This window comes from Chelon labrosus (assembly GCF_963514085.1).
Source record: "Chelon labrosus genome assembly, chromosome: 20".
Classification (NCBI taxonomy): domain Eukaryota; kingdom Metazoa; phylum Chordata; class Actinopteri; order Mugiliformes; family Mugilidae; genus Chelon; species Chelon labrosus.
In genome coordinates this window covers 12701100-12727585 of record NC_140353.1, presented here as the reverse complement: position 1 = coordinate 12727585, position 26486 = coordinate 12701100, and the positions used below count along the sequence as shown (strand labels likewise).

Genomic DNA, 26486 nt, shown 5'->3' with positions numbered 1-26486 from the left:
GACGGTGTACTGGAAGGAAGGCACAGTCACCGTAAAGAGGATGTAAATGAGTCATATTATTGTTTTTTTTTGGTAAAATAATGTTTGATCTGCTTTCAGAAGAGGCCATGTTCACACCCAGATTAAAAGGATAGCCGTTTCCTGGCCTCAAATACTTCAAAAAAGATAATTATCATTAGAACACCCAGCGCGAGTCTAAATGTACTGCATGCATGCACAACAGAGTATACTGAATGGATGTGTAAATACATAAATAGTACACCTTGTCATATTTTCATACAATGTCTGTTTTGTTCTTTTACAATCACCGTTTACAATCATTTTACTGGTCGGTGTCTCGGGTTTCCTGTGCGCGCCCACGATGGAAAAAAGCATGTGACTGCGCGTCGCCGCGGAGCCAGCGGGAGGAGTCAGTGATCCTTCACGGGCGCAACATTGTCTCTCGGCGAGTAACCTCTCTCTCCAGCGTGGCACACATTTTGAAGAAGAGTGGGCGAGTGGTCCTCCTTAATCGGTCGAGAGTTTGATTTCTTTGACGAAATATACACAGCGAGAACTCTTATGCAACTCACCTGAGGATTTACGGATTAATATCAGCGAAAAATCGTGGGATTTTGGTATATTTCTTCACGGGCCCGGATACAGCTCGATACCCATAGAGAGACTCAACTCAGGTCCTCTTCGTCCTGACATGGACACAGGAATTGTACCCGAAAAGAAAAGGTAATGTCAGTGCTAGCTAATGCTACGTAGTAGGCTACCGCGTTGTTTAAGAGACAACTGTCCAACTTTAGTCTTCCGTTGTGGTTTGAGTGCTATTACTCGTGTGGTATTATTGCGTTTGTTTCAAGGTTAACTGCTAGTTTGGTGTGTTTGTTCGACAATTGTGTTTGCTAGCTGCGCTGTTGTCGTTAGCAAGCGGCTAACGGAGCTAGCTAGGAGGCGTGTAACAACAAACCGAAAGCTGTGGTTGTTAAATAGTTTATTTAGCATTCTGCTAACGTCAGATAATTTATTTTAATCTGTTTGACTTGATTAAAACGTCGTTGAAATTAGTTTTCTGACGCCAGCTACTACGTTTTTTTGTGTGTGTGTGTGTGTGGTCCGTGCTGAGACTTCCTAGATGTAACATGGCCGTTATTTACATTTGTTTTGAATGTGACACTGGGCTAGTTAAATATCCTGCTAATGGTGTATCACCGGTGGTGTACTGTTTAGAGTTGATGTGCCAACCGTGACAGTGTTCAGTGAGAAGCTGCCAGCGCCCATGTGTGGAGTATGGTGTACGGTTTCTGCTAAAATATTCAGGGTTAAGTGAGGCTGGCCTGGGTTTGGATTTCTTGTAACTGTTTATGATTAAGTTTGATTGGAGGAGTTGTAGTGATCGTCTTGTTTAATATTTCTTGGAAGCTCTTTTGTGGTCCCTTTCAATTTGTTGCAATTAAACGACTTTAACAGTTCAACAAAACTTAATTTCATCATAAACTGAGGAAAATGTCTGGGTAGTGGCTGCAGGGATATGTCTGTGTCAATGGCCAGAATAGTAAACAAACATAAACTGCAGGTCAGGATACCCAAAAATAATAAGTGAAAGTGTTTTGGTGAATGAGTGATACAACATACCACAAGTGGCAGGAAAACGCTTGGTTTCTTCACGTGCAAAGGGGTGTAATGTACAAACTCAGATAAATATTGCAGCTAAAATACTATTCATAATTAGCTTTATCAATTCTCCTTTTAGTTTGTAGAATCTGTATAAAAGTGCAGATAGGTGGCTTGAGTGCAAACTGGTGTCCCAGAGTTACATACTTATTGTAATATATAATACGCATACAACCTTTTCGTGTTTAATTGATAGCAACAATATCTGCATAATATGTTTTGAAATCTACATAGACTAGATGTTGTTTAATGAAACTACTAGGCTAATAAAGCTTGACATTTCGCATCAAAATGGCCATTAGTACTGGCTGTAGAATAGGATAACTGTCATTGTTGCGCTAAATAATGGTGACAGTTGATGAGCTTATACCTGTGTGCAAAGCTCAGATTTCTCTGCACACCAGTCCTAGTTCCAGTTTGAGTATACACCTACAATACGGCTCCATATGGAAGGTAAAGCTGGTCATAGTGGTAACAGACTCAAAACCAGAAGGTCATTTGATAAACAAAGTCTGTCTGGGGACAAACAAAAGAGGCGGTCATAAAAGTGAACGTAGTCGTAAAAGTGGAGCGGAGATGTTGGGATCCTTGATGTGATCGGGGGTAACATAACAAGAATGAAATTATTTTATGAGGGACAATTGGACACTTCACTGTGGAATAAACTGCCAATGAATTCCTAGTATAAAGTAGTGTGTTAAATAGAAATCCGTCTAAGTGTGTAGAATGAACGACTGATATTGATGAAAAAAAATTATATAAATTCAAATGAGTAGGTCTCGAGGTGTAAATGGAGAATAAGATATTGCAAATACTGGCAACATGGGTGAAAATAGTTTGAAAGAGTTTAACTTCATCCTACATGCTAAAATCCCACAGAGTTGTCCTGCTCTGGAATGATTCAGTGGTGTTGGGTGAACTATAGCTGACCAGCAATTACTGTCTTTTCAGATTTATGCAATTGGACTGTGATGTTGTAGAGGGTGTAATTATCTCAGGGGCTTTAACTTGTGTACCATTTTAATTTTGCATTTTCTTCAAGTCTGCGGGTGAAATTTGAACTAATATGTTTTCACCTTTATCTCAGAATGAACCCAATGTTGCAGTCTGGTTTGATGCAGTTTTCGCTGGTCTCTGAGGTGTTTTGGTGTTACTTGTGTCTCATCTCTTAATCACTAGAGCTTGACGTCAATGGGAGTGGCCAAGTGTTGGTAGCGATTCACTAGATGGCAATTTCCAGGTTGCCCTGAGGCATTTAAGTAGCAGGCCAGTTAGAACTGGAAATAGAAATTGGGTTACTCGCTGCTATGGAGCATAGGTATGTATTGTTTGTTTTGCATTTCGTGATTAGCAGCTGACACAAATGAAATGTGTGTGTAAGGCTCGTTTTTATCCAGCACATAAATCACAATTTTGTGTTGTTTTTTTAGTAGTTTGATCAAATCAGTATGAAATGCAAAGAGAGACAGGCTTTAGCTAGTGATGTATGTAGTGCCAAAAAAACAATTTAGTCTTCCTGAGCCTTAATTATAGGTTCCGACTGATCCTGCAGCACAAATACTCTTTAGAAGAATTTACTTCAAAGGACACTTCACGAGGACACCCACATACATAATACAACCTTTCTAAGCTTGTATTATGTATGTGTATTGCACTGCCACTATTATCTCCAATTAGAAACACAGACTTGATCCTTAAATATAGCACAGTCTTAATGGATTTTACACAGTGTTTCATAAACAATGCGAGGAAGGAAACAAGACAATAGCACCTTCATACGTCGCGTCTCTAACCTCCTTAATATTGTGTACTGGTAAGAATCTTCTTGAATGTGTTTTCCACTTCACACATGTTTCAAATGCCACATGTCAGCAGAGTAGCGTGTTAAAGTTAAGAAGAAAAGAAAAATTCGTCAGCAGTTGTCTGCAAAATATAGTTGAGTTTCTGTAATGGCCTTTTTCCACTGAACACATGTTACAGATGACGCTCTGTTATAGGCAACAAGTGGCAAATGGAAAACATATTATTATTGAAAAGTTTTACTCTGAGATGATTATAATGGGTGTTTATGGGCCAATTGTAGTCAGTTAAACAGTCTGTCAGAAGTGAAGCCCAGGTGGAGGTAATTTCAGGTAATGGATATGCCAAAATTTTATCATGCGGAAGTTTGTTTGCACAAGTGTGACTAAACAATTGACTAGCTTTTCATAGCTCTTTAATACCTGTAACTCAAAATGTAGTAAATATCTTAGTAACTTAGTAATATCTTCAAAAACTGAAATTTAGGGGAGGCCCCTGTTATTTTCAAAGTAGTCACTACACGCCGCTCGTTATTACATCAGAGGTATTTGACTGTAAAAGGGGCCTTGGTTTCCCCCTTAAATTGGATAGTGTGTAGTGCTGTTTCTCTGAACTGTGTTATATAACACTGTTTACTGTCTCACTAAACAGAGCCGACAGATAGTGAGGACATTACTCTAATAAAATAGGTCAGACCCTAGTAACAAAATACACAAGCAGGTTGGTAATCTTTGCGGATGTGATTGTTTTTCTGTTAATGTCGGGTTCACTTGGTCAAATGTCTCAAAATCACCGATACATTTTGTTTACATAATAGCGCTCATTCACAAAGCGAGTCTAATTAAAGTGAGTACAACTGCAAATGTGACTGTTGGCCGTGAAGCAGAGGGACGGCTGAGCATGCACGGCCATGTGCATTAATAGCGTTATGTAAGGCTGGCCTCTCTGATCGCCTTTGTTTTATTATCAAGTGAGCCGCTGTGTTTTCATTGCATCTTCTTTGTGAAGGATAAAAGCTGTTTTGTTTTCTCTTTCTTAAATTTTGACAATGGCAGCGGGTCATGACGTTGCCACAGTTTAACTTTTTATAACAAAAAAATCACATGTGACTAGGACAGAAAAGCACAAAAGCATGGTTGTATTAGCATTTGTCGCAGGATTATGTTTCTTATACTGAACTGTGAAACTTTCAGTGCCATCTGTTGTATTGTCTGATGTTAGATTTTACTCAAGTTTAGATTACATCTTACCCACTGCATGTTGTGGGCGCATATAAAGCCTTGATAGTACTGTGATACATTGCGGTTTGGACAGTGTAGTGTCGACATGTTGAATGTAATCCTTAGCTAAACATAGTGGAATATTACAGCTCGGCTTCGTTTGAACAGGATTTGCGCGAAGACGTGCGATACAGCGAGGGACAGCCAATACAGAGGGAAACTGTTTGTACACAGGGTAATGCAATCAATCAACTGATCAATAGTCAGTGAAACCTAGTGGGAAACACGTTTATAAGAGCGTGTGGAGTTAAACTGTCATTAGGTCATTAAATACTTTATTAGAGTGCCTGTGTACAATGGCTTGTTATTCATTTGTGATAATTTGATGTACCGACAATTCGATTATTTATTTGAGTGTCGGTCGGAGTCAAAACTCAGACTTGAGTCTTTATAGGAAAGTCACACCACTCCAGCTTGGTAGCTCCCGATGGCAGTTATTTTAAGTTAACAAGACCAGGCCTATCTAAATTATTGGCGAGGAAGTCCCAAGTTGTAATTTCAATGGTTACTGGGACATAATAACTGCATGTGCAAATCACCAGTCAACTCCCATATAAACCACTTCAAATGTTTTGTGACTTGTGACAAGATAAAGTGTAAAATGTGTCTAGCATTTGCCCCTGCAGACATTTTCCCATAGATTTTTATTCAGGATTCTTGAAGTGGTTTGTCGCTCCCTTATAACATCTTCTACTGAAAGACATAATGATGTCCAGATATTCTGGCAATGTCCCATGGGGTTAACACAAGAGTTTGTAAATATTTGTCAGAGAGTGGAAACCGTGAATGTGCTTTTGCTTGTGGCTGAAACTCTCTGGCTCTCTAGAAGTGGGGTTATGTTACAGCACATATCTTTCATAGGAGGAGTGTTGTGCACTGATCAAAAATCTCAGTTACACATAGTTTGTGTCCACAAATATCTTTCGTCAAATGCGATTAGATGAACAAGGAAAGAGAGCCCATAGACTTGTGGTTGGGCCATGATCCAATGTGAATATGGTGTGTTGGATTTTTTTTTCCTTGGCTGGAAAAGTGGTTTGTGTGTTTAGTTTGTTTTACGCAAATATGTTGAGCGCACAAAATCCTCATGTGTTTACAGACTGTTTTTCCTACTTTTTCCTACTCTTTAGTGAGCACCAGGTATGTTACTTCTGAGAAAAAAGGGCTCCCTTATGTGTAAATGAATCCCTTTACTCCAGAGAACTAATTTTGTTAACAGTACATTAACATTTTGCATATCATATCTGTTTGATGGAAAGTTTTGGTCTAAAACTAAAAATGTCCTGCAACCCTACCAGGGGATTTGATATACAGTAGGCTAATTTTAGTTAGCTGGTCCATTTTCTTGTTGGGGAGCCTCAAATAACAATACGGCCTTGGTCACTGCTGTAAGTGCACAACAGATCAATTTCAATTAGGTGTGCATTTCATAGCCAAGGCTTTTGAACTGTCATCCATTTTGTTGTGAAGCTGCTCCAGTGTCGTCTCTGTGAGGCAGAGTTCATGAGAAGGAGGCTGGTATAAATTCAGCAGCAGTCTGACTGACTGACAATTTCGATGATCATGATAAGCCTGGCTATTTATGTTTGTGGTCATATAGATATCACACTCGCTTACTAATACAAGTAAAATATGTAATTTGTGCATATTTTAAAAAAGCTAGTGTTTTTCTAGTCAGTTGAAATCAGTAAACATTAGAATTATTTTTAATAGTTGCTTAAAACAGTCTTGCGCCCTTCAAAGTCTCCTTTAAAGGACGTTTGTCATTTTAAAATACTTAAGATCTTGTTTACACTCTGGCAAGGGTCCATTAGCCAGATCTTGGATAACTGCCTGGATGAAAGCATCATCACAAGTGGAGCTAGTATGACCAGAAAGCAGTTACACTAGTTGCTAATGTGAAATAACAGAAACTGTGACTGTTTGTGCCGGTAGTTGAAGGTGTCACCCACTCAGTCTGTGTTTACTCTGTCTCTTAGTGCAGGTATAATCATCGTTGGTCCCTGTAGGTTTTTTGAACCAGGCTCGTAAATGTCAAGATGAGTGGTGTCGCACTGTTACTTGGCTGTGCACCAAGAGACAGACAGGAGAATCTATGCCCATCCCCTCAGCCAATCACTTTGAGTGGGTGGACTCCACTTCTTTTGGTGATCAGCCAATAAGATGCTTGCAGATAGCCATGTGTGTAAACGAGTCTGACGGGGGGCGCAGACGGTGGCTTGGCCGTGCGGTTGCTTGTTGCGGACTCCAGCTGCTGCAGCCTTCTCCAGTGACAGGCCAGAGGCTGACCAGACGCTGTAGACGCACTCAAGACAGGATGTCTGCTCTTGTAGTGTGCTCAGAAAGCCCAGTGTGTGCCCAAGCTGTGGCTGACCCACCACCTCTCTCTTGCAGGGTTAGTTCGGAGCGGAGGAAGGAGAAATCAAGGGATGCAGCGCGATGCCGGCGTGGGAAGGAGTCGGAGGTGTTCTACGAGCTGGCCCAGCAGCTGCCACTGCCCCACAGCGTTAGCTCCAGTCTGGACAAGGCCTCCATCATGAGGCTCACCATCAGTTACCTGCGCATGAGGAAACTGCTCTGCACTGGTCAGTATCTGTAGTTTTTACCACTGGTGATAGACAGTTTAGCTCAGGGCACTTCTCGCAGTGGTAATTGAGTTGTGCAGTCATTGGTGTTTTTGCACCAGCTTCAGAACAAGTTGGTACAGACTGAATTTCATTTACTTGTGTTAGGAATCCTTGAATCCAATGAACAGAAAGGACAGGCTGTAGAAGAAAACTGAAAACAAGTCTAAAAAAATAAAAAATGACTCCAATAGATGCTGCTCTTTTTGCAGATACACTTGTCTCTACAGTTTGCCCGTGACAGTGGTCTCTTCTGAAAGCTTCTTTTAGACACAATTTTATTTGATGTTCTGTTATCTCACCTCCCCATGCTTCCCTTCCCAGATGACCCAATGGCAGACGAGGAAACGGAGCTTGATATCCAGCTAAACAGCTCCTACCTAAAAGCTCTGGACGGCTTTCTCATGGTGCTGTCTGAAGACGGAGATATGATCTATCTCTCAGAGAATGTCAACAAGTGCCTCGGGCTGGCACAGGTTAGTCTTGATATGGCCTGTTTTGTGTCTGAAACTGAAAAACTAGGTCGTATGCTTGATTGGGCAAGGAGTCAGAAGCTGTTTTGTAAATATCATTCATTTTGTAGCTATGGTGTAAAAACACCAAACACAGCATGCAAAAAAGGGAAAGTGAAAAATGTATTCTGCTGTTAACCATTATTATGTAAATGTGAATATCAGCTAAAATGCTTAACCCCTGCATGTACATGGAAAGAGCTCATTTTGTCTTTTCTCTGTGTGCTGCAGTTTGACCTGACTGGACACAGTGTGTTTGACTTCACACATCCCTGTGACCAGGAGGAGCTGAGGGAGATGCTGATCCACAGAACAGGTGAGCAGTGTCACATTTCAAGGTATTAAATGGAGAGAGAAGACACACAAGAACAAGATATTGTTGTCCCAATCTAGTCCTGGTGTTAAAGTGTGCGTCACTGTGGCAGTGTATAGTATCTGTTTATGTTTGTGTACTATTTGTTTTATTATATTTTGCTAAAACATCTCAGTGCTTTCATATTATAATTCATAGAGATTCATTTGAGGCCTCATTTTCTTTTCTGCTTGACGTTGTACTTGACACATATTGATATTATCTCAGCAATAACGGCTACTAACTTAACTTCCTTTATTTGTAGCTCACCACAGTGCAGAGGGTTTACAACTTCATGTCGCTGCTCTATGCAAATGTGAACTGTCGGCAGTTGGCTTAATATTGCAATAAAACTGAAAAACATACAATGGAGGTCCACTATATAGTGGATATGGTCACCATTGAAATGACAACACAAGAGGATCGTTTCCCTTTTTAAACCATGGCTCCGTATCTGCTTTTGTGATTTCAGGCACCAAGAAAGTCAAGGAATCAAGTACAGAGCGCAGCTTCTTTCTCAGAATGAAATGCACTCTCACAAGCAGGGGCCGCACTGTCAATGTCAAGTCAGCTACATGGAAGGTAGGCTACAGTGGAACCAGTGTGGAAAGGCATCAAAACAGTACTGTTAAATTATTCTTAGAAGTGATTCTACCACGTGTACGGTTGGTTGTCAGCGCTGCATCTGCTGACCAGGTCAATTAAATTACACTGAGCAGCAATATAGTAATGCCTGAGCTGAAAATGGCACTTGTATTATCCTTTTAATTATTCTATTAACCTTTTAAAACTGCACGTTTGGTCTTCTGTCAGGTTGTAGGGCTTGTCATAGCTCAGTATAACTACTAGTGGCATTAATGAAACCACCTCATGACTTGTTTCAGTCTCTTCAATTGAAGTAAGCATGTTGGCAAATATTCATTACTATTTAATATAAAATATTCATAATTTATTGGTAAAGTTCTTCACTACAATCTCAAAGGTCTTCTCTTAACTCAAGCAAAGTGTTTTGTGATATTCCCAAATAAAAACAAAGAAGCAAAAAGTGTGTTTTCTACAAGCTCTTAACTGTTGTGACCTCTCTGTCATCTTTCTGTAGGTGCTTCACTGCTCAGGTCATGTGCGTGTACATGACAACCAACCTGAGCAGACTACCAACGGGCACAAGGAGCCACCTGTTCCTTACCTGGTTTTGATCTGTGACCCCATCCCACACCCCTCCAACATTGAGGTCCCTCTGGATACCAAAACCTTTCTCAGCCGCCACACAATGGACATGAAATTCACATATTGTGACGAGAGGTTAGTTTGCCTTAAGAGTTTATGGGGGCTCAAACATGATCAGCCGTCACTGGCAAAGCTTTTGCTTCTGTTCACATAGAGACATCTAGTGCTCAGTGTAGGTACTACATCAGCTTCTCAATCTCTCATTTGTCCAGGATCACTGAGCTCATGGGCTACGATCCAGAGGATCTGTTGAATCGTTCTGTCTACGAGTACTATCACGCTCTGGACTCAGACCATCTTACCAAGACTCACCACAACCGTAAGCATAAACTAATAAAAAGAAACATGTTTCTGAAATCTAGAACAAACTTCTGCTGTTATTTGGGCCCAACTTGTAACTATCCTTGTGTTTTTTCCTCTTTCTCTTAGTCTTTGCAAAAGGCCAGGTCAGCACAGGCCAGTACCGTATGTTGGCCAAAAGAGGAGGCTTCGTGTGGGTGGAAACACAGGCCACTGTCATCTACAACAGCAAGAACTCACAGCCACAGTGTGTTGTTTGTGTCAACTTTGTGCTCAGGTATTATGAGGATTCTTTGCATATTTGCTATTTTTATAAGAGACACATGGTTTCACCTAATTTCTTCAGTGAGACAGTTGAGGAACTGTACAAAAAAAAAGATGAATCGTAAACATTTTTCTTAAGTCTTTGCAACAGTGGAAATAATAATTTAACAGCTGCATAATGTGTCTTTCCTTTCTTACAGTGGCATCCAGGAGGAGAAACTCATCTTGTCTCTAGAGCAGACTGAAGATGGGAAGCAAGTGGAGGAGAAACAGCAGGAGGTGGACAAGCCTGTAGTTGAGAGCAGCCAGCCTGACCTGAAGAAGGAGGACGTGGACGTGGACGTGGAGGAGGAAGAGGAAGAGGAAGAAGAGGAAGAGGACAAGAGTGCAGAGCTGGATGTGATCAAACTCTTTACCCAGGTGTTAAAAAAACAGCCGGATAGCCTGTATGACCAGCTGAAGGCAGAGCCCGAGGCCCTCACACTGCTGGCCCCGGCTGCTGGAGACGCAATCATCTCCCTGGACTTGAGCAGCCCTGGTTAGTGGCCTCATAAACATATTTACACTTATGCACAGCACAAACCACAGTTCAATTAATAATAGACATTCCTCCCTGCTGTGTTACAGATACAGAGATCCCGCTGTTGAAAGAAGTCCCTCTCTACAATGATGTAATGCTTCCCTCTTCAAGTGACAAGCTGATGCTGCCTCTTTCTCCTCTGCCTCCCAGCGAGCCTCTCCACGTCACCAACACCACCTCTGAGGATGTCAAATCTGAGAGCTTTGCTCCAGCCCCATCCACTTCACCGAGCAGCAACAGCCCCCCTGAGGTAAGATGACCTTATCATTACAGTATTGTCACTTTTCAGTATAAACAACGTCTTTATCTGCACTAAAAATGTAAATTACCTTTGATGTCTCTTCACCTTAGGCTCAGTTGGGCTTCTGCTTCCCCATGGATTCAGATATGAGTTCAGATTTCAAGCTAGACTTGGTGGAGAAGCTGTTTGCCATTGATACAGAACCCAAAACCCCTTTCAACACACAGGTAAGAATACCAGGACATACTGCACTCGTTCATCATGAATCTTTTATACCTGTGAGAGCTCTCTGTTTCATTAAACCATTATTGTTCCCTTAAGGCGATGGAGGACTTGGATCTGGAGATGTTGGCCCCCTACATCCCCATGGATGATGATTTCCAGCTGCGCAGTTTGTCCCCAGATGAGCCTCTGTCTTGTGGACCAGTCAAATCCATTGAAAGTTCTCCAGTTCACGTCACACAGGACGTTCACAGCTTTCCCAGCTCCCCCTTCAGTGCACCAGGCAGTCGCACAGCTTCCCCAGCGCCACCTGAGCCTGTAAAGGCACCTCTTCTTGCCACAATCATTGCAAAGAGGTAAAGCTCCTAAATTCACCGTTTATCAGATACTTAAATTTCCTTTCAGGGTGGTTAGGCTAACTGTTTTTATTGCTGTGCTGCAGGAACCCACAGTTGGACAAAGACGTCTCACTCAGGACGCTGGCAGCTCAGAACGCACAGCGCAAAAGAAAACTGGGGGAACTAAAGGAGATCATGGGACAGGTAAGTCCTCTGCATCCAAATACTCTTTGTTGATGTTAACTGTCACAGAGAGTTTGATTGTCTGTATTTGATGGTTTCTCCAGGGAGCATCACCCCAAGAGCAGCTTGAGAAAAAGCTGAAGGCGTCAGAGTCAGGAACAGCGAAGATACTTCTGCTGCCTTCAGGTGAATAAACTAAATTGCACACCAAAGTCAGTGCAAATCGAAACCAATCCGCACGAGAGTCATAACTCTGTATCTTCTTCTGTCGTAGATATGGCGAGTCGTCTGCTTGGCAGCACTTCAGAGGGCACCAGCTCCCCCTTCACCCTGCCGCAGCTCACCCGCTACGACTGCGAGGTGAACGCCCCCTTACAGGGTCGTCAGTACTTGCTGCAGGGCGAGGAGCTGCTGCGTGCTCTGGACCATGTCAACTGAGTCAATGCTTAGCCTGCTCACTGCTGGACTAGACTGGACACTACAATTTGTCCCTCACATTGTCACTCCCTCTTCAAGACGCCCCAAGTCCCACCCCACTACCCCTTATTTATGTATCTGTATGAGTCTGATTACAGTTTGGCTGCTGTTTGTGCACATCATGTGATTTTTGCAGCATTCCACCGTGACAAACACCATAGCAGCATCTGAATTTTGGTGCAAGGGATTCAGACATCATGAGATGTCAAGTTGTTGTTTTTTTGTTTTGTTTTTTGTCTCTCTCTCTCTCTTTCTCTTTCTCTCCTTCTCTCTCTCTTTCGGGGAGTTTCTCAGCACACAGCGCCTCGACAGATGACCCTTTTCCAGCCGGTCACCACAAAACCTGGCGCTACTGCCAGCAGTGTATTGTAAGCTTCAGTCGCACAATTTATATTTTCTTAAAGAAAAATATTACCAGCAATATATATTAAGCCTTTTTAAAGTAGTTTTAATGGGATTTGAACAATTTTATTTTTTCCTCCCATACTTGTATGTTGTAGTACTCGTACCTAACAAGATGTCTTTAGTCCAGAAGTATGAACATATTGTTTAAACCTGAAGTGGTTTGAATGTTATCTCAATTTAATAGGTATCGGTCTTTGAGGTAAATACATTAAATTGTGTAGCAGTGCAGTACATGTCACTTTATTACTTTACTGTAAGTGTGTGAGTGTTACTGTACATATACCAGGGAAATTTTAATTTACTCAGTATGGCTTCATAGCTCTCAGCGGAATTTGAGAGTATCCTTTTATTTTTTTTGTTTACTTGTCGTCATGCAGATTTTTCCTCTTACATGAAGTGAATTCATGTTTTTGGTCTTTACTGTACACAACATACTCGAAGAGTCAGTTTAAATAAGTGGGATGTCATCAAATCATATTTTACTTGTGTAATCATTGTCAGAGTAACATTTGTGACTTGTCAAACTTCTTTGCTCACTTAATGGTAGTCAGTTTAATACCATTGATCCTTGCCATAGTGTTGGGTCTGTCATGCTTCTTTTTGCTGTCTTGACATTAAATGGCTTTAACAAAGTGCACTGTTTCAGCTCTTATCTTTTATTTTACAATGTTTGGCTGTTGAACAACAAATCGTTCCATGAAAGAGTTCCTACCGTCCTTCAGTGAGTAACAAAACATTCTGTAGAGGTAGAAATCAGAGAGAAACGCAGGAATAAATACTGATTATCCATGTCAGTAGGTATTGAGAAATGACATTAAAATGACTTAGAAGTCAACAGCCATCACAACAGTCACAGTTATGTATCAGATCCTTCTCATCTTGTGTACATCAAGTAACCATGTCTGTCCATCAGGCCAACATAAAGTTAGGAGATAGTGATGTCAGTGTTACTCTGTGTACTCGGGAGTCACTTGCAATTGAATCAACTCGTGTCCTCTCTGCACCAACACAGTGACTTTGTCGCTGCTGTGGACAGCCTGGTAGATCTCTTCCGAGGAGTTCACAGTGGCCCCGTTTATCTCCAGCACAACGTCTCCTGGTTGCATGCCAGCTCTGAAAAAGTATGACAGCGATTCATGAAGGTGGAATGTTTTCTTAACTGTATCAACACTGTGTCATGGAAAATTTACTTGAGGTTTCCTGCTGAATATGGACATGCATTTTGAATGTCAGTAATTATCATAGTCAAAGATGTTTAAAGTAACTGGTGTCTGGCAACAGAATATTTTTAGCGGGGGCCTTTGGGTCCTGTGGGTGGAGGGGAGGGGCCTCTGTGGATCAGGTTTGTTCCAGTGCATCCCACAGATACTTTATCAGTTTGGGATCTAGTGAATTTGGAGGCCAGGTCAACACCTTGTGCTGTTTTTCATGATTTTTTGTTTTTTAGTTGTTCCTAAATCATTTTTGTGTGTGTGCCTGTGTCCTGCTGCCATCACGGAGTGTCATTGCTACAGAGTGGGGGTCAAAACATTTCCCAGAAGATGATTGTCACGAGATGGTCAGTGTTATTTATCTCCCCTGTCAGTGGTCATAATGTTATGCCTGATCGGTTTGTACATGCATCTAATTCAAATTTCAAACAGCTCATGTTGAACACACCACCTCTATACTATAAAACATACTCGACTTGAAGAGCGAAACATCTTTCACCACTACAAAACATGTCAGCAGCTTGGGTGCTTACCGTTTGGCCGGAGAGCCTGGGATGACTTTGTGAATCAGGACGCCATGTGTCACATCTGGGAAGGACATGTCCCTCAACTTCAACTGAGCAATGATGCTGAAGGGACAAAACAGAAAAACACCATGTTTTAGACAACGGTGCACCACTGCTAGTCTTCACCTACAGCAGGTCTTTCTGATTGTGAAGAACTTACCTGGGTGTCAGCGTCAGCATCATGACGCCAATGTATCGCCGCTTCGCCCCCGAGTCAAACAAGGAACCTTAGAGAAATCGCAGATGTGTGAGACACTTTTAATAAAGGACTTGGTCTGTAAAGTGTTTGCAGGCAATAGCTACACAAAGGGTGCAGCTTTTGATTCTTCTTAGCTTGTTCTTACTCTTTCTTTTAGCTGCTTGATCCAGAAAAACTCTCACATGATCGGACGGAATAGCAAAGGAGATCCCTGCAGTGACCTTCATGGTGTTAATGCCGATGACTTCGCCATCCTGATGAAAGAAGAGTTCAGGGGTTCCAAGAATGAAAAAAGGTTCATGTATGAAATTTGATCACACAGTATGTCTGGTATATTGAAACAAAATCAAGTCCTGAAACGTTATTAACATGCATGTTTGAAACAATTGCACTGTACTGTACCATTATGTTATATTGTTATACTTATTCCCACACTTAAATAGGTTGTGTTGACATTTCTCTCAAGTTTATAATTATGGATTCACACACAAATATACAATTTACAGTAGCAAAAATGATGGAGTTCATTTACTAGAGAACAACTTAGAGAGAACAAGAACCCGGGGTCTGTGTCTAGTTTAATCTGATGCATAAATCTATTTAGCTACTGTATAGTCGGATTAATCTACTGTTAATTCTTTGCAAAAAGGGACTTCAGATAACATTTCAGTTTTGAGTACATGTAGAAAATCTTCGTCCATCTCCTTTTGTTTAATACTGTACACAAGCACTATTGAATGAGACAAACATTTAAACATGTGACTCACCAGATTAATCAGAGGACCTCCAGAATTTCCAAACTGCAAACAACACAGTCAGTTGTGACGTCAATAGACATGATACGAGACATTTCTGAGTCACAGGACATCTACTTTGATGAGTAGTGAAACGTCTTCTAGGAAACTCAAACAAGTCCGGCTTGCTTTGTTTTCAGATGTCTCCAGAGATAAGGCTTTACTTTTATGACTATTCTTAGTTGTTTCAGAGAGTAATTTGTACACTGACAAGGGTAAAATGGGTGCACAAAAAGAACTGTTGCAAAATACTTACGTCAATGGTTGCATCTGTCTGTATGTAGTCCATGTTGGAGTTGGACAGTCCCAGCTCCTTGCTGCCTCTCTGTACTGAGCTGACAATCCCTGATGTGATTGTATTTTTTAAAGCATACGGGCTCCCCATGGCAACCACGAACTCCCCTTGGCGAACATCAGACGACTGACCGAGGTTGAGCGTGGGTAAGGGTTTCTGTACGTCAGGGTTAGAAGAAATGGAGAGAAGAGAACAAAGATGGAGCTTCTTATTTAATCTGTGGTTTACTTTTCTGGATGCAAGTCCAGCCTATAGCTCTTCCACATCAATGCCAGTTTTAAATCAGGAAAACACAAGCCTGTCTGTGAACTTTGGTACAGTGCTCTTCCAGTGGACTGTATGAATGTGTATGAATCACAGTCTTGGTGTTCACATTAAGAAATCCTGGGAGATACAGTCATTACTTAGCTCTATGAGAGTAATTTGCCCTGCAGACCACAGGAGATGTCACTGTCTTCCGTTTGTTTGTGCTATTGTGTGCGTCTGACACCTTGACCTTGACCTTGGTGTGTTTTTATGTAAGTTGGGATCCATATTAACATGTAACAAACACCTGTCTCACAGCATGGTAAAACAGGTGACAATATTCAATTATATTAATATGGAGTAAACTTAAACTGTTTTTAGGTGGGTAAAATATGTTTTGCTGCTGACACCATACACAGCAGTTCATTTGGCTTGGCTTCTGTGCTGGTACTCCTCTTAGCTTCTTCAACCTGGGGTTGTGCCAACCACCATCTACTGCAGATAATACACTGACCGTGGATAAGTACCTCATACAAACAGCCTTCAAAGATGAACTATCCCTTCATCTGATGACACAAAAGAAGTCCAATGCTGCCTACTTGAGGACACACAGAGTAAAATTCTAAGATGTCTCATTTAAATGCACTTTTTAAGCACATTTAGGATTTTCGGGGACACGTCATCATCATTCCTTTTGAAGTTATCATACATTTTTGTGGTTGTCAACCACAAATTATTCATCTGGTTTCATTCATTCGTTCGTTCATTCATTCATTCATCTTCTGTAACTGCTTATTCCTGTTAAGGGTCACAGGGTCTGCTGGAGCCTATCCCAGCTGTCATCAGACAAGAGGCGGGGTCCACCCTGGACAGGTCACCAGTCTATCGCAGGGCTAACACAGAGAGACAGACAGCCATTCACACCAACACTCACACCTACGGCCAATTTAGAATCATCAATTAACCTAATGAGCATGTCTTTGGATGGTGGGAGGAAGCTGGAGAACCTGGAGAGAACCCAGACACAGGAAGAACATGCAAACTCCACACAGAAAGGCCCAGTTGGCCCATGGTCCTCTGGTTTCCTGTTGTGCAAATAAGCCACTTGTTCCGTTATTTCTTTAAAGTTTATTTCTTTTTTTGTTTCCTTCTGCTACAGTAATAGTCTGAATCTCTATGCTTCCTCCTCTGTGACGGGAGCAAATAAGATAAGATAAGATAAGATAATACTTTATTGTCTGTTACACAAGGTTACAGAAAATTGTCTTTGACAAGGCTCCAGTCACAAGAAAAAACATTCACACAGACATATACAAACAGGACATGGGGTGTTGAGGTATCAGCTGACTGTGGTGTTCATTTTGTGCTGTTCAGTATGGCTATTGCAGAGGGGATGAAGGATTTCTTGCAGATGTTTTTACGGGCCAGTGGTACATTAAAACGCCTGCCTGATGGTAGTAGCTGGAAGGAGCGATGGAGGGGGTGGGAGGGGTCCTCTGTGATCAGGTTGGCTTTCCTGATCACAGAGCGGCTATACAGCTCAGATAGGGGGAGATGGGGGGAGCCATTTATTTTGGCAGCATGATTCACTATGCGTGACAGTCTTGTTTTGTGTTTGATGGTGAGTTGGTTGTACCAGGAAGAGATATTGAAAGTGAGAACTGATTCGATGAGGGAGCGATAAACCAAGTTTAACACCTCCTTGCCGACCTGAAAAGTTCTGAGTTTCCTGAGCAGGTGGAGACGTTGTTGTGCTTTGTGTCTGTGTGTTGTGAAAAGGACAGGGAAGTGTCTATTTCTGTGCCCAGGTACCTGAATACTTGCACTTGTTCCACTGGCTGACCCTTGATGCTAATTGGCTGAAACAGAGGTGATGCCTTGTCTCTGCCCCCACAGCATAGTTCTTTTGTTTTTGCGATGTTGAGCTCCAAGGAGAGCTCAACAAAAGTTTGGGATAGGTTATTTACTACCTGCTGGTAGCAAGTTAGGGCATCAATACTGGGCAAGTGTGCAACTAGAGCAATGTCATCTCATCTGCAAATATGATAGAGATCATTATATTGTAGTTTGTCGCTCACCTTAGGAGTGATTTTGATGGTGGCGATGTCTGCAACGGGATCAACGTCCTGCACAGTGGCGTTGTACATGTCTCCGTTGGTGAGTTTGACCCGGACCCCTCTCTTGTTGGCCACGACGTGAGCATTGGTGACGATGAGGCCGTCGCTGCTGATAATAAAACCTGAGCCGTTTGACACGGGGATTTCTCTCCCTGAAAACGGGTGTCTGTGAAACAGGCAAAGCAGTTGACGTTATTCACCCTGGAAGCAACATGCATCATTAGAGACGAACACAGAAAGATTATTTTGACGACAGACAACAACTTTTGCAAGACCCCGTTGGAATAACCAGGTCACATGATAGCGTTTGTAGAAATGTGTTCTCATTACAATACTCAGACTACAGAGTTACAAAAAAATACCAAGCATCACACCTTCACAAATAACAACCCCATCACTAAGATGCTTTGGACTTTTCAGTTAGTCCTGTTAAAAAAAAAATAAAAATTGGGACCTGTGTAATTTGATAGGCATTTGTCATCTGTAGTTATTTAGTAAATGGTTAAATTAAACTGATAAGTTACAGTCCTACCAGACAGATGTCTTCATGTCTTATTATCATAGGATGTATTTCAGTGGTTAAACAGCTATTAAACTCTACAAATCTAAAAACTGTGGACCGCCATAAACCAAGTATGACAATGCAAGTCTCTGGTCAACTCACCTGCCAATGATTTCAATGTACACCACAGCTGGAGTGGATCTTTCCACCACATCTGCAATGAAGTTGTATTTATAGCGGGGGCTGTCGGGTTTAAAGGGAGAAGCACACTGAGCCGAGGGCAGAAAGAGTTCAAGGAACCGTCTGGAAACAGGGACTCTTTTATCCCCCTGTTCGTCCTTAGTACTGTCCAGAAGCACCGCACCACAGAGCCCCAAACCCACCGACACTGACTTGAGCAGAGGAGGGCTGCTGTGTTTGTCCCGCTGACCACTTCTTCTGTCCCAAGCAGGAGCTGTCCTGTCCAGGCTTTCGTTACCTTCTGGTCCCTTGTCCCTACATGTCACAACAGAGGACACCCGGCTGACTGTCCTCTCAGCCGAAGAGTTAAGTCCACGGCTCTGACACCGAACATGTGTCCTTAATGCTGACAGAAAACACCTATTGACAGCAGTTGCTGCCATGTTGCATCACTTCAGTCAGAGTGGTTCGGGAGTTTGTCGACAGCCAAACAACAACTTTACATTCAAATATATGTCAAGCAAGATTCTTGCTATCAAGTTTCTTGATAAATGTAATGTTGACCATATAAATAAAGACAATAAAATATAAATACTCCTTTTAAAACTGACCGTTATCCACACCAAAAAAAGACAGGCGGAGACAGACAGCCAAGAGCAACCTTAGTCCGGAAGCTTGACTTTGTTGCGCATGCGCGGTTTCTGCTTCTTGTATGTTTTTTTCTGGTAGCTTAGAAGCTACTGCACGTATTAGTGCCCCCTACTGAGCAACAAGTGAAACACTTCACAGTTATTGTGCATTTTTTATTTTATATTTTTTAGTATAATATAATATAATATAATATAATATAATATAATATAATATAGAATATATTATATAATCTTCTTCACTGCAATGGTGGAAGAAAATCTAGCAATACTACAATGTAAAAATACCTTTTCAATAGCTTGTTAGAATAAATGATAGCGTAGGGCCACAACCACTGACTGGGCCAAACATCATGGAAGAAATTTATTTATTATTTATTTTTATTTATTTATAATATTTATTTATTCAATGAACAGCATTAATATCATTATCAGGTTTTACATCCACCAATGCCAATATGCTAAAGTGGCAATTTTGCAGTGTTGCAGCAACAAACAGTTTAAAGGACAGCTCACACAAGAGATAGAAAAGTTAAACATTAAATAAATACAAATAACTGAAAATGAAATTGTTGTAGTTTCACAGATGCTACAGTTATTTACCATGTTTTTTTATTTGAATTTTAAATACTTTGGTAATATAGTGCCTGCTGCAAGTTTTCTGCCTCTGTAATATTGGCTTTGGGTATTTTTTATACTTTATAAGAAGAAGAAGAAGAAGAAGAAGAAGAATAGTATGCCAAGTCCCTTTGCACACTCCTGTACAGTTGGTGGCGGTATGCACCAAAGAGATGTAATCTGCCAATAAACAAAGAAGAAGAAGAAGAAGAAAGCGGTAGTGACGTGTTTATTGTGGAAGTACGTCACAGGATTCTAGCCACAGGCGGCAGCGATGAGAAATTCAAAAATTGCGGGCTAGCGAGCTAGCTGCTAGCATACAGTACGGATTATTATATATATATTATTTTTTTTTTCTGTTAAATTTTACTCTGATACCATGGCTTCTTATCATCATTTATTACAACACAAGAAACCACGGATCGACTCCCCCGCCAAGGTCTTCGCTAAGCTAAAGGCTAAAGTGCTGTCAGAGTCGATGTCCGTCAACGAGGGGGTTTTAACCAGCAACCATCCGCTGTGTAACGCGAGAGAGGAACACAGATCTGTTTTTAACTCGCCCAGAAAGAAAGCAGGGGGCGTCTCGATAACCGACATGCTCAAGGAAAATCAGAAGAAGTTTGGCTCTCATCACAATGAAGTGCAGGCTCTGACTCTTTCGCCCATTTCGAGTCCTAGAAAACACGGCGGCTACTCAGAAATTAGACCTTTGGAGGAAATGGGACGTGGACACACACGAAGAGAGAGGTCCTTCATGGAGTCAACAGCTATGTCTCACGTTTTGATCGACAGAGGACAAATCCACAAAGGACCACCTCAGATCAGAGATGATTTCAAGGTTCCCCGTGGGACTCTAAGAAAGAAACACTCCGACGGAAGGAGCGTGTTTGAAGAGGACTGCGCTCCTCTCAACACACCCCTGTGTCCCACCAGTACGTTTTCCCCCATGAAGAAGAGGTTGAGGAAGAGAAAGTGGGAGCAACGGGACATAATTCGGCCACAAGAAAGGGAAACCCCTGCTTTCAGTGAGGATAGCCCTCACAACAACACAAAGGATTTGGGTATTGTTAAAGGATTTTCAGGTGATCGATCAGAGATGACTCTTGAACCAACTTTACCAACAATAAGATCTGCCACAGACAAACGTGAGATATACATAACTGCTGTTTCTTTTCTTATGTTGTCTTTTAGAAGTAGAAATTGACTGACGCCTCTGTGTGTTTGTGGTTTTGTTGTTTATTTTTACAGGTTATAATGACATTGTAGAAAGGTTTCCTCCAATGTCCCCAGCCAAGATTTTTGCTTACATGAAGGGGAGGGAGAGCAAAAAAGAGCTGCAGAAAGACCATGCTGTCAACAGAGGCACAAGAGTCCCCTTTGATGGAGGTGAGTGCATTATAGAGTGAAAATGTTTGGTTTGAGATGTGACATTACATGGTACTTTATTTTATTTCCATATCTTGTTGCACAACATAGCTTCATTTACAAAATTACTTCTCTTCTGTAGGTACTTCCCATCAGTCCAGGGAGATTCCCCTGCCCACAGCTCACATTATGGAAGAGACAGGAGACATTAACTCAACGAATTCTCCAGAAAGTGTTGTTGCTGTAAACGAGCACAGAGTCGACTCAACTGACAACCAGTCAGAAACCAATCTTGCTGAGGATTTCACCATCACTGCTGTGCCAGTGGTTTTGCACGAAGACCCTCTCGTGCTCAAGTCTCCTCAGATCTCCATACCGAAGAAGCACGATGAGGCTGTGTTCAAGCGCAACCAGGGTTCCAGGCCTGCGAAATTTGCAAGAGTGAGTAGAAACAAAAAATAGAAGATAACTTTCAACTATTGGGGGCCCTATGTTTTGGGTTTGCAGACATATTTATGAAGTCGGCTATAGTTTGTCTGTCCTTAAACATACTTGTCTTGTTCCTTATTGTGGTTGTGTTTTCCTCTTTGACAGGACAATGTGATTTATCTCAGTAAATGGTACCTGAGGAAGAGTTTTGACGGTCTGTTTGTTAATGGAATTCACAGGTAAGTGTTTTCTGAGAAACAACACAATGAAAGGTTTTTAGAATCTCTTTGAGATTTTGTCTAATTCAATGTTGGGCAGCAGCAAAATATTATTTTTTCAGTTAATGAATCTGATCAATCAATTAATCTTTCGGTTAACTACTATAATATAACAAAACTTTTCCTAATGAACGTTATTCAAACATGATGGTGACATATTTGAACAGAATATCTATGAATGAGGAACCCATTTTCAAAGTTTTACCAAATGATACTATTCAACAAAAGTTCAGATTTATGTAATTATGAAATACATTCCTACCTTATTTTGTCATGAATTCACATACACTGGCTTTGTTTAACTTCAGTAACTTGTGCTAATTGTAATTGCTAATGCACACAGCAGACGCGCCTCAACGTGTTCTAAGCTAATTTACGTATTAATGTAGTAGATGAGTGGTTGCAGCCCTGATTTAACGTCAACACTGGGATCTTTTGACTTGTTTCTTTTTCCATCCAGAGAAACAAACATACCATGGAAGAGTAACATCATTGTAGGCAGGGTTTCTCATTCTGTGCTGAAGACCGTCACCGGCAGGGTTTACATCTTAGTTGGGAAGATGAAGGTTGATCTCGAATCTGGTAAGCCTGTTCGGCGCTCAACGCTGTTCTGTTTCTCCTCAGAGAACGCTTCACTTTGGCACAGAGAAGTTGCATAAAGTAAACGATCTCTGTTTTTTTTCTTCAGGCTTTCCCAGCTGGTTTTTGAAAAAGTTTGCTAAAGGTTTTCCTGCAAACTGGCAAGTGCTGTATGAGAAGTTTCTGTTGGAGTCAAAAGAGTAAGAATATCGGTCATGTGCCTACTGACAAAAGTCATTTTATTTTTAATTTTTTTGCTGGGGGATGTTGTATTATTTAGTCATGAGTTTACGTTGAATTGTGTTTTGCTATAGCGACCAAAGCAAGGCACCAGTGAGGAAAGTTGAAGGGAGAAGTGTCTCGGCTAAAACGCAGTCTGAGACCTCCACCATTGACCGTTCTGTGAAGCGCCACAGGACAACCTCCTTGAGGACGCGTGAGTGAAACACCCAAGCTAATAGCTTAATAATAGCTTAGTGATATTTTCACATCACTGTGGGACGTTGATTAGCTTCTGTATTTGAATCTAGGCCAGCTACCCTCAAGTCATTTTTGCTCACTTGTATTTATTTTCTCCTCTTGTCCAGCTGACTCCTGTCCTTCCAACACCTCTTTGTCTTGTACAAAAGTGTCTCGAAGTGGTCGGGTGATCAAGCCACCTCTGGAGTACTGGAAAGGAGGGAGAGTCATTCTAGATGGACACATGAATGTAAAGGTCCTTCACTGCTACGACACCTCCATCATCAACCATGTAAGCACCTAAATCTGAAATCAGACGATACAGAGTTACTTTTGACTACGAGCAAACAAGTGATATTTCTGTATCACACAGGAAGTCACTACAACAGTGTCGGCGAGGTCGTCGCAGAAACCTGTCCGTGTCTTCCTGCCTTCCAGTGAAGGTACAAATACCAGAGAAGTTTGTTTTTTTAAACACAGCAGAATGTATTAAGAGCTGCTTGATGAACTGTGCTCCGTGTTTCCAGGCTGGAAGCCACGTGAGTCACCCTGCGACAAAGACGTGTCAATACCCCTGAGGAGGGTCAAGCTTCCGCAACACAAACCCGACAGAGCCAAGGTTAATGCTGATGAGAAACCCTCTAATTTGGCCAAACCTCCTGAGGAGACACTTTGCAGCACTGGAGAGCAGTCTGGCAGAAGAAGATCCAGCCGAAGGCTTTCTGATAAAGTGGACGCCGTCGCAACAAAGGAAAGTGAACCTGAAAAGCCTAAAACGCAAAGGTCAAAAAAACGAACGCAGGACACAGACAAACCTTCAGTGAGAGCGCCAGGCCGCAAAAAGACTGTCACAAACATCACAGAATCTTCTGATGGTGATAAAACATTACAGCACATATCATCTGATGATACAGGCTCAGTTAAGAAAAAAAAGCGAGCACACAAAGTAAAAAAAGTAAAAAAAGGTGGAAAGATTCATAACAAGTCAAAATTAAACCACGGGTCCCCGTCCAACCAGCCGCCAGAGTCCTCTGCGGACAGCGAAGAGAGCATCAGAGCCACGAAAAAAAGGGACAAGGCGCAAAGAAAACATAAACGGAGTAAATCCATCGAAGCGTCACCACCCAAAATGCCTCCGCCAAAAGCAACACAGTCCAAAAGGAAAAACAGGAAGACATTTGTTTCACAAGAGCAAGATGACGATGAGTGGACCACAGCAGAGGTCAAGAAACTCAAAGAGTAAGTGTTGGATTCTCGTTGGAAATAGCAACATGCTTCTGCATCGTGACATCAGGGATCACAGATGTTCATGTTTATCTGTGTTTCTCTGTTTTCCAGGGCTGTGTCCTACTATCCTAAGCACATGGAAGGATACTGGGCGGAGGTGGCAAGGATGGTGGGAACACGTTCTGCAGAAGAATGCCACAAGCAGCACACATCCCAGGGCGCATCACAGACTCCTGCTATAAAACCCAAGATAACCAAAAAGAAAAAGGTGGAAGCAGCCAAAGTTCCAGGTAGAGGAAACGCTGCTGCTGGCAGATTTGAGCTAATTTATGGCTAATGTTGAAGTTTTTGGTCTATTCATATAATACTGAGATATATATATATTTATTTACAGCACCAGGGCTGAGGAGATATGTTCTAAATTGTACAGAAAGTGTATCACATTGGAAACTTAGTTAACTTATAAGTTAAGTCATAGGTTTCATAGACCTGAAATTACCTTGACATCCTATGAATCTATGTGCATTTACAGATAATCCCGTGATATCTGCCCGGGTGGGAACCTTGAAGAGAAAGCAGCAGGTGCGTCAGTTCCTGGAGGCCATGCCCAAAGAGGACGTTGATGATGTTTTCAGCTCGGCATTCATGCAGAACAAACGGTTTGAGGTTTGTCTCCTTCTGCTTTTGCGAACGTTTTATTAGACATCTCCATTTGTTATGACACTTTATAAGATACGTGCGTAACAGATTCTGTCTTGATGTGCAGATGCCCAGCTTGTTGCCAGGTGATGATCACGACCTCCGTGTGTCGGACCAGGTCCCCACAACCCCGAGCTCGTCGTTTTTCCCCGAAGTGAAGACACCTCAGTGTCTGCATATCACTCCAGGAATGATGGGCTCTCCAGACAGGTAAATAAGAGTTAGTTACAAGTTCTAACTTGTAATAGCTGACTGCAGAAAACTAACTTTTCTTAATTTCAAAGGAACAATGACGATAAGTACGTCTATCAGCTGCAGAAGAGGATGAAGAAAAGTCAGTTTAATGTCTGCAAGCGTCCAACAGCGTCAAAGGTACTAACTACTTAAGAAACTTACTTGTTAAAGTTTACAGCGATATAATCTTTTTTTTTTTTTTTTAATATTGAAAAACCTTTGTTTCTTTCAGAGCTTCACACCCACGCCATCAGTTAAACGGTCGATGAGAAGATGCGGTAACGCAGGTAGGAATGCGCTGGTCATGGTTTTACACCCGTCTAGTGCAAGTCTATCTGTAGGGGATGGACAGAATAACGGAAACACCTTGATAACTATAATACGTTTTATTCCTTTTTTTCTCCAGAAAACTCGAGCTTTGTCATTTGGGAGATGTTCTCAGGAAACGAGGAAGATCAGTCTCAGAGCGGAGAGGAAAAGGATTTCTACTTCTCAGATGATGACAACTGATTGGAGCCGGAGCTGAAACATCATATCGTTAAAAAAAAAAAAAAAAAGTTTCAAAAAATCAGCAGAGGAGAGATGTGACTTTCACTCATCAAATGTGAACAATAAAATCACCTTTTCAATTTTTTTCACACGTGATACATACAGAAGTGAAACACATTTGCCATAGTAATGAATATGATCAAGAAATCTGTAATAATATAATATGTATAGAAATGAAACACAATTGTTCTGAACTGGCCTGCTGTATATTAGACATAAACATACAAATTTTAAATTTAAATAGCTAATGATGTAGTTGTACTATCCATTTAGTACGTTCCTGTAAATATAGTTTTTGTTTTAACTCCTCATTCGAAGAGTCAGTTGTAAAGATTTTTTTATTTTAAATAAACCCTTCTTCAATCAACTGGTTTATTTTTGTCTAATGTACAATAAGAGAACAGTACAGAGGTATTTTCTGGCTTCAAACCTCAAACTACAGCTTCCGTTTGTTGTTGTAAATGACTGGTGCTTAGTTCCCCTTGCTATTCAAAACATCTCTTACTTTGTGGCGGTATGAGATAAGCTGGGAGTAAGATGTGTTTTCTTTATTCTAGACCATATTTCCCTCAGGTGGTTTGTGTTTGAGCAGTATTATCACCGAAAGCACAACTGTCCTGTTTTCAAGGACACCAGGATGAATCTCAAAGTCGCCATCCTTTTGCTCCTTTTCATTAGAAAAAAAATCAATGCCGCGCTCTGCCGTTTGCTTGCACTGAAAAAAAGGGAAAAATAAATAAAACAATTAACAGGTGGTGGAAAACATGACATGACAAATCCTCGAGGTCAGAGAGCAAAAAAACAAAAAAACACGACGCTGCAGAT

At 41.5% G+C, this 26486-nt stretch overlaps 3 protein-coding genes across 3 annotated transcripts; 2 read left to right on the top strand and 1 right to left on the bottom strand.

The window, feature by feature from the left end:
- On the top strand, positions 1-13102 carry hif1aa (hypoxia inducible factor 1 subunit alpha a). The gene is made up of 15 exons (XM_084569070.1): positions 1-723; positions 7137-7327; positions 7691-7842; positions 8110-8194; positions 8703-8812; positions 9330-9532; positions 9670-9776; positions 9887-10034; positions 10222-10559; positions 10649-10851; positions 10953-11069; positions 11164-11420; positions 11507-11606; positions 11690-11771; positions 11860-13102. Exons 1-15 carry the CDS (start codon positions 692-694, stop codon positions 12021-12023), a joined length of 2289 nt encoding a protein of 762 aa, XP_084425196.1. The 5' UTR covers positions 1-691; the 3' UTR covers positions 12024-13102.
- LOC311505484 (serine protease HTRA2, mitochondrial-like) lies at positions 13103-19245 on the bottom strand. The gene is made up of 8 exons (XM_084569079.1): positions 18560-19245; positions 17857-18061; positions 15494-15688; positions 15211-15243; positions 14589-14697; positions 14405-14471; positions 14212-14307; positions 13103-13580 (listed from the first exon to the last, which is right to left on the bottom strand). The coding sequence occupies exons 1-8, from the start codon at positions 19018-19020 to the stop codon at positions 13415-13417; spliced, it is 1332 nt and encodes a 443-aa protein (XP_084425205.1). The 5' UTR covers positions 19021-19245; the 3' UTR covers positions 13103-13414.
- Positions 19246-20041: 796 nt separating this feature from the next.
- Positions 20042-26406, top strand: mis18bp1 (MIS18 binding protein 1). The gene is made up of 16 exons (XM_084569069.1): positions 20042-20987; positions 21091-21228; positions 21350-21648; positions 21802-21875; positions 22375-22496; positions 22603-22693; positions 22808-22929; positions 23081-23244; positions 23326-23395; positions 23480-24191; positions 24291-24469; positions 24712-24845; positions 24946-25088; positions 25163-25250; positions 25345-25399; positions 25519-26406. Exons 1-16 carry the CDS (start codon positions 20222-20224, stop codon positions 25620-25622), a joined length of 3261 nt encoding a protein of 1086 aa, XP_084425195.1. The 5' UTR covers positions 20042-20221; the 3' UTR covers positions 25623-26406.
- The last annotated feature ends 80 nt before the right edge of the window (positions 26407-26486 follow it).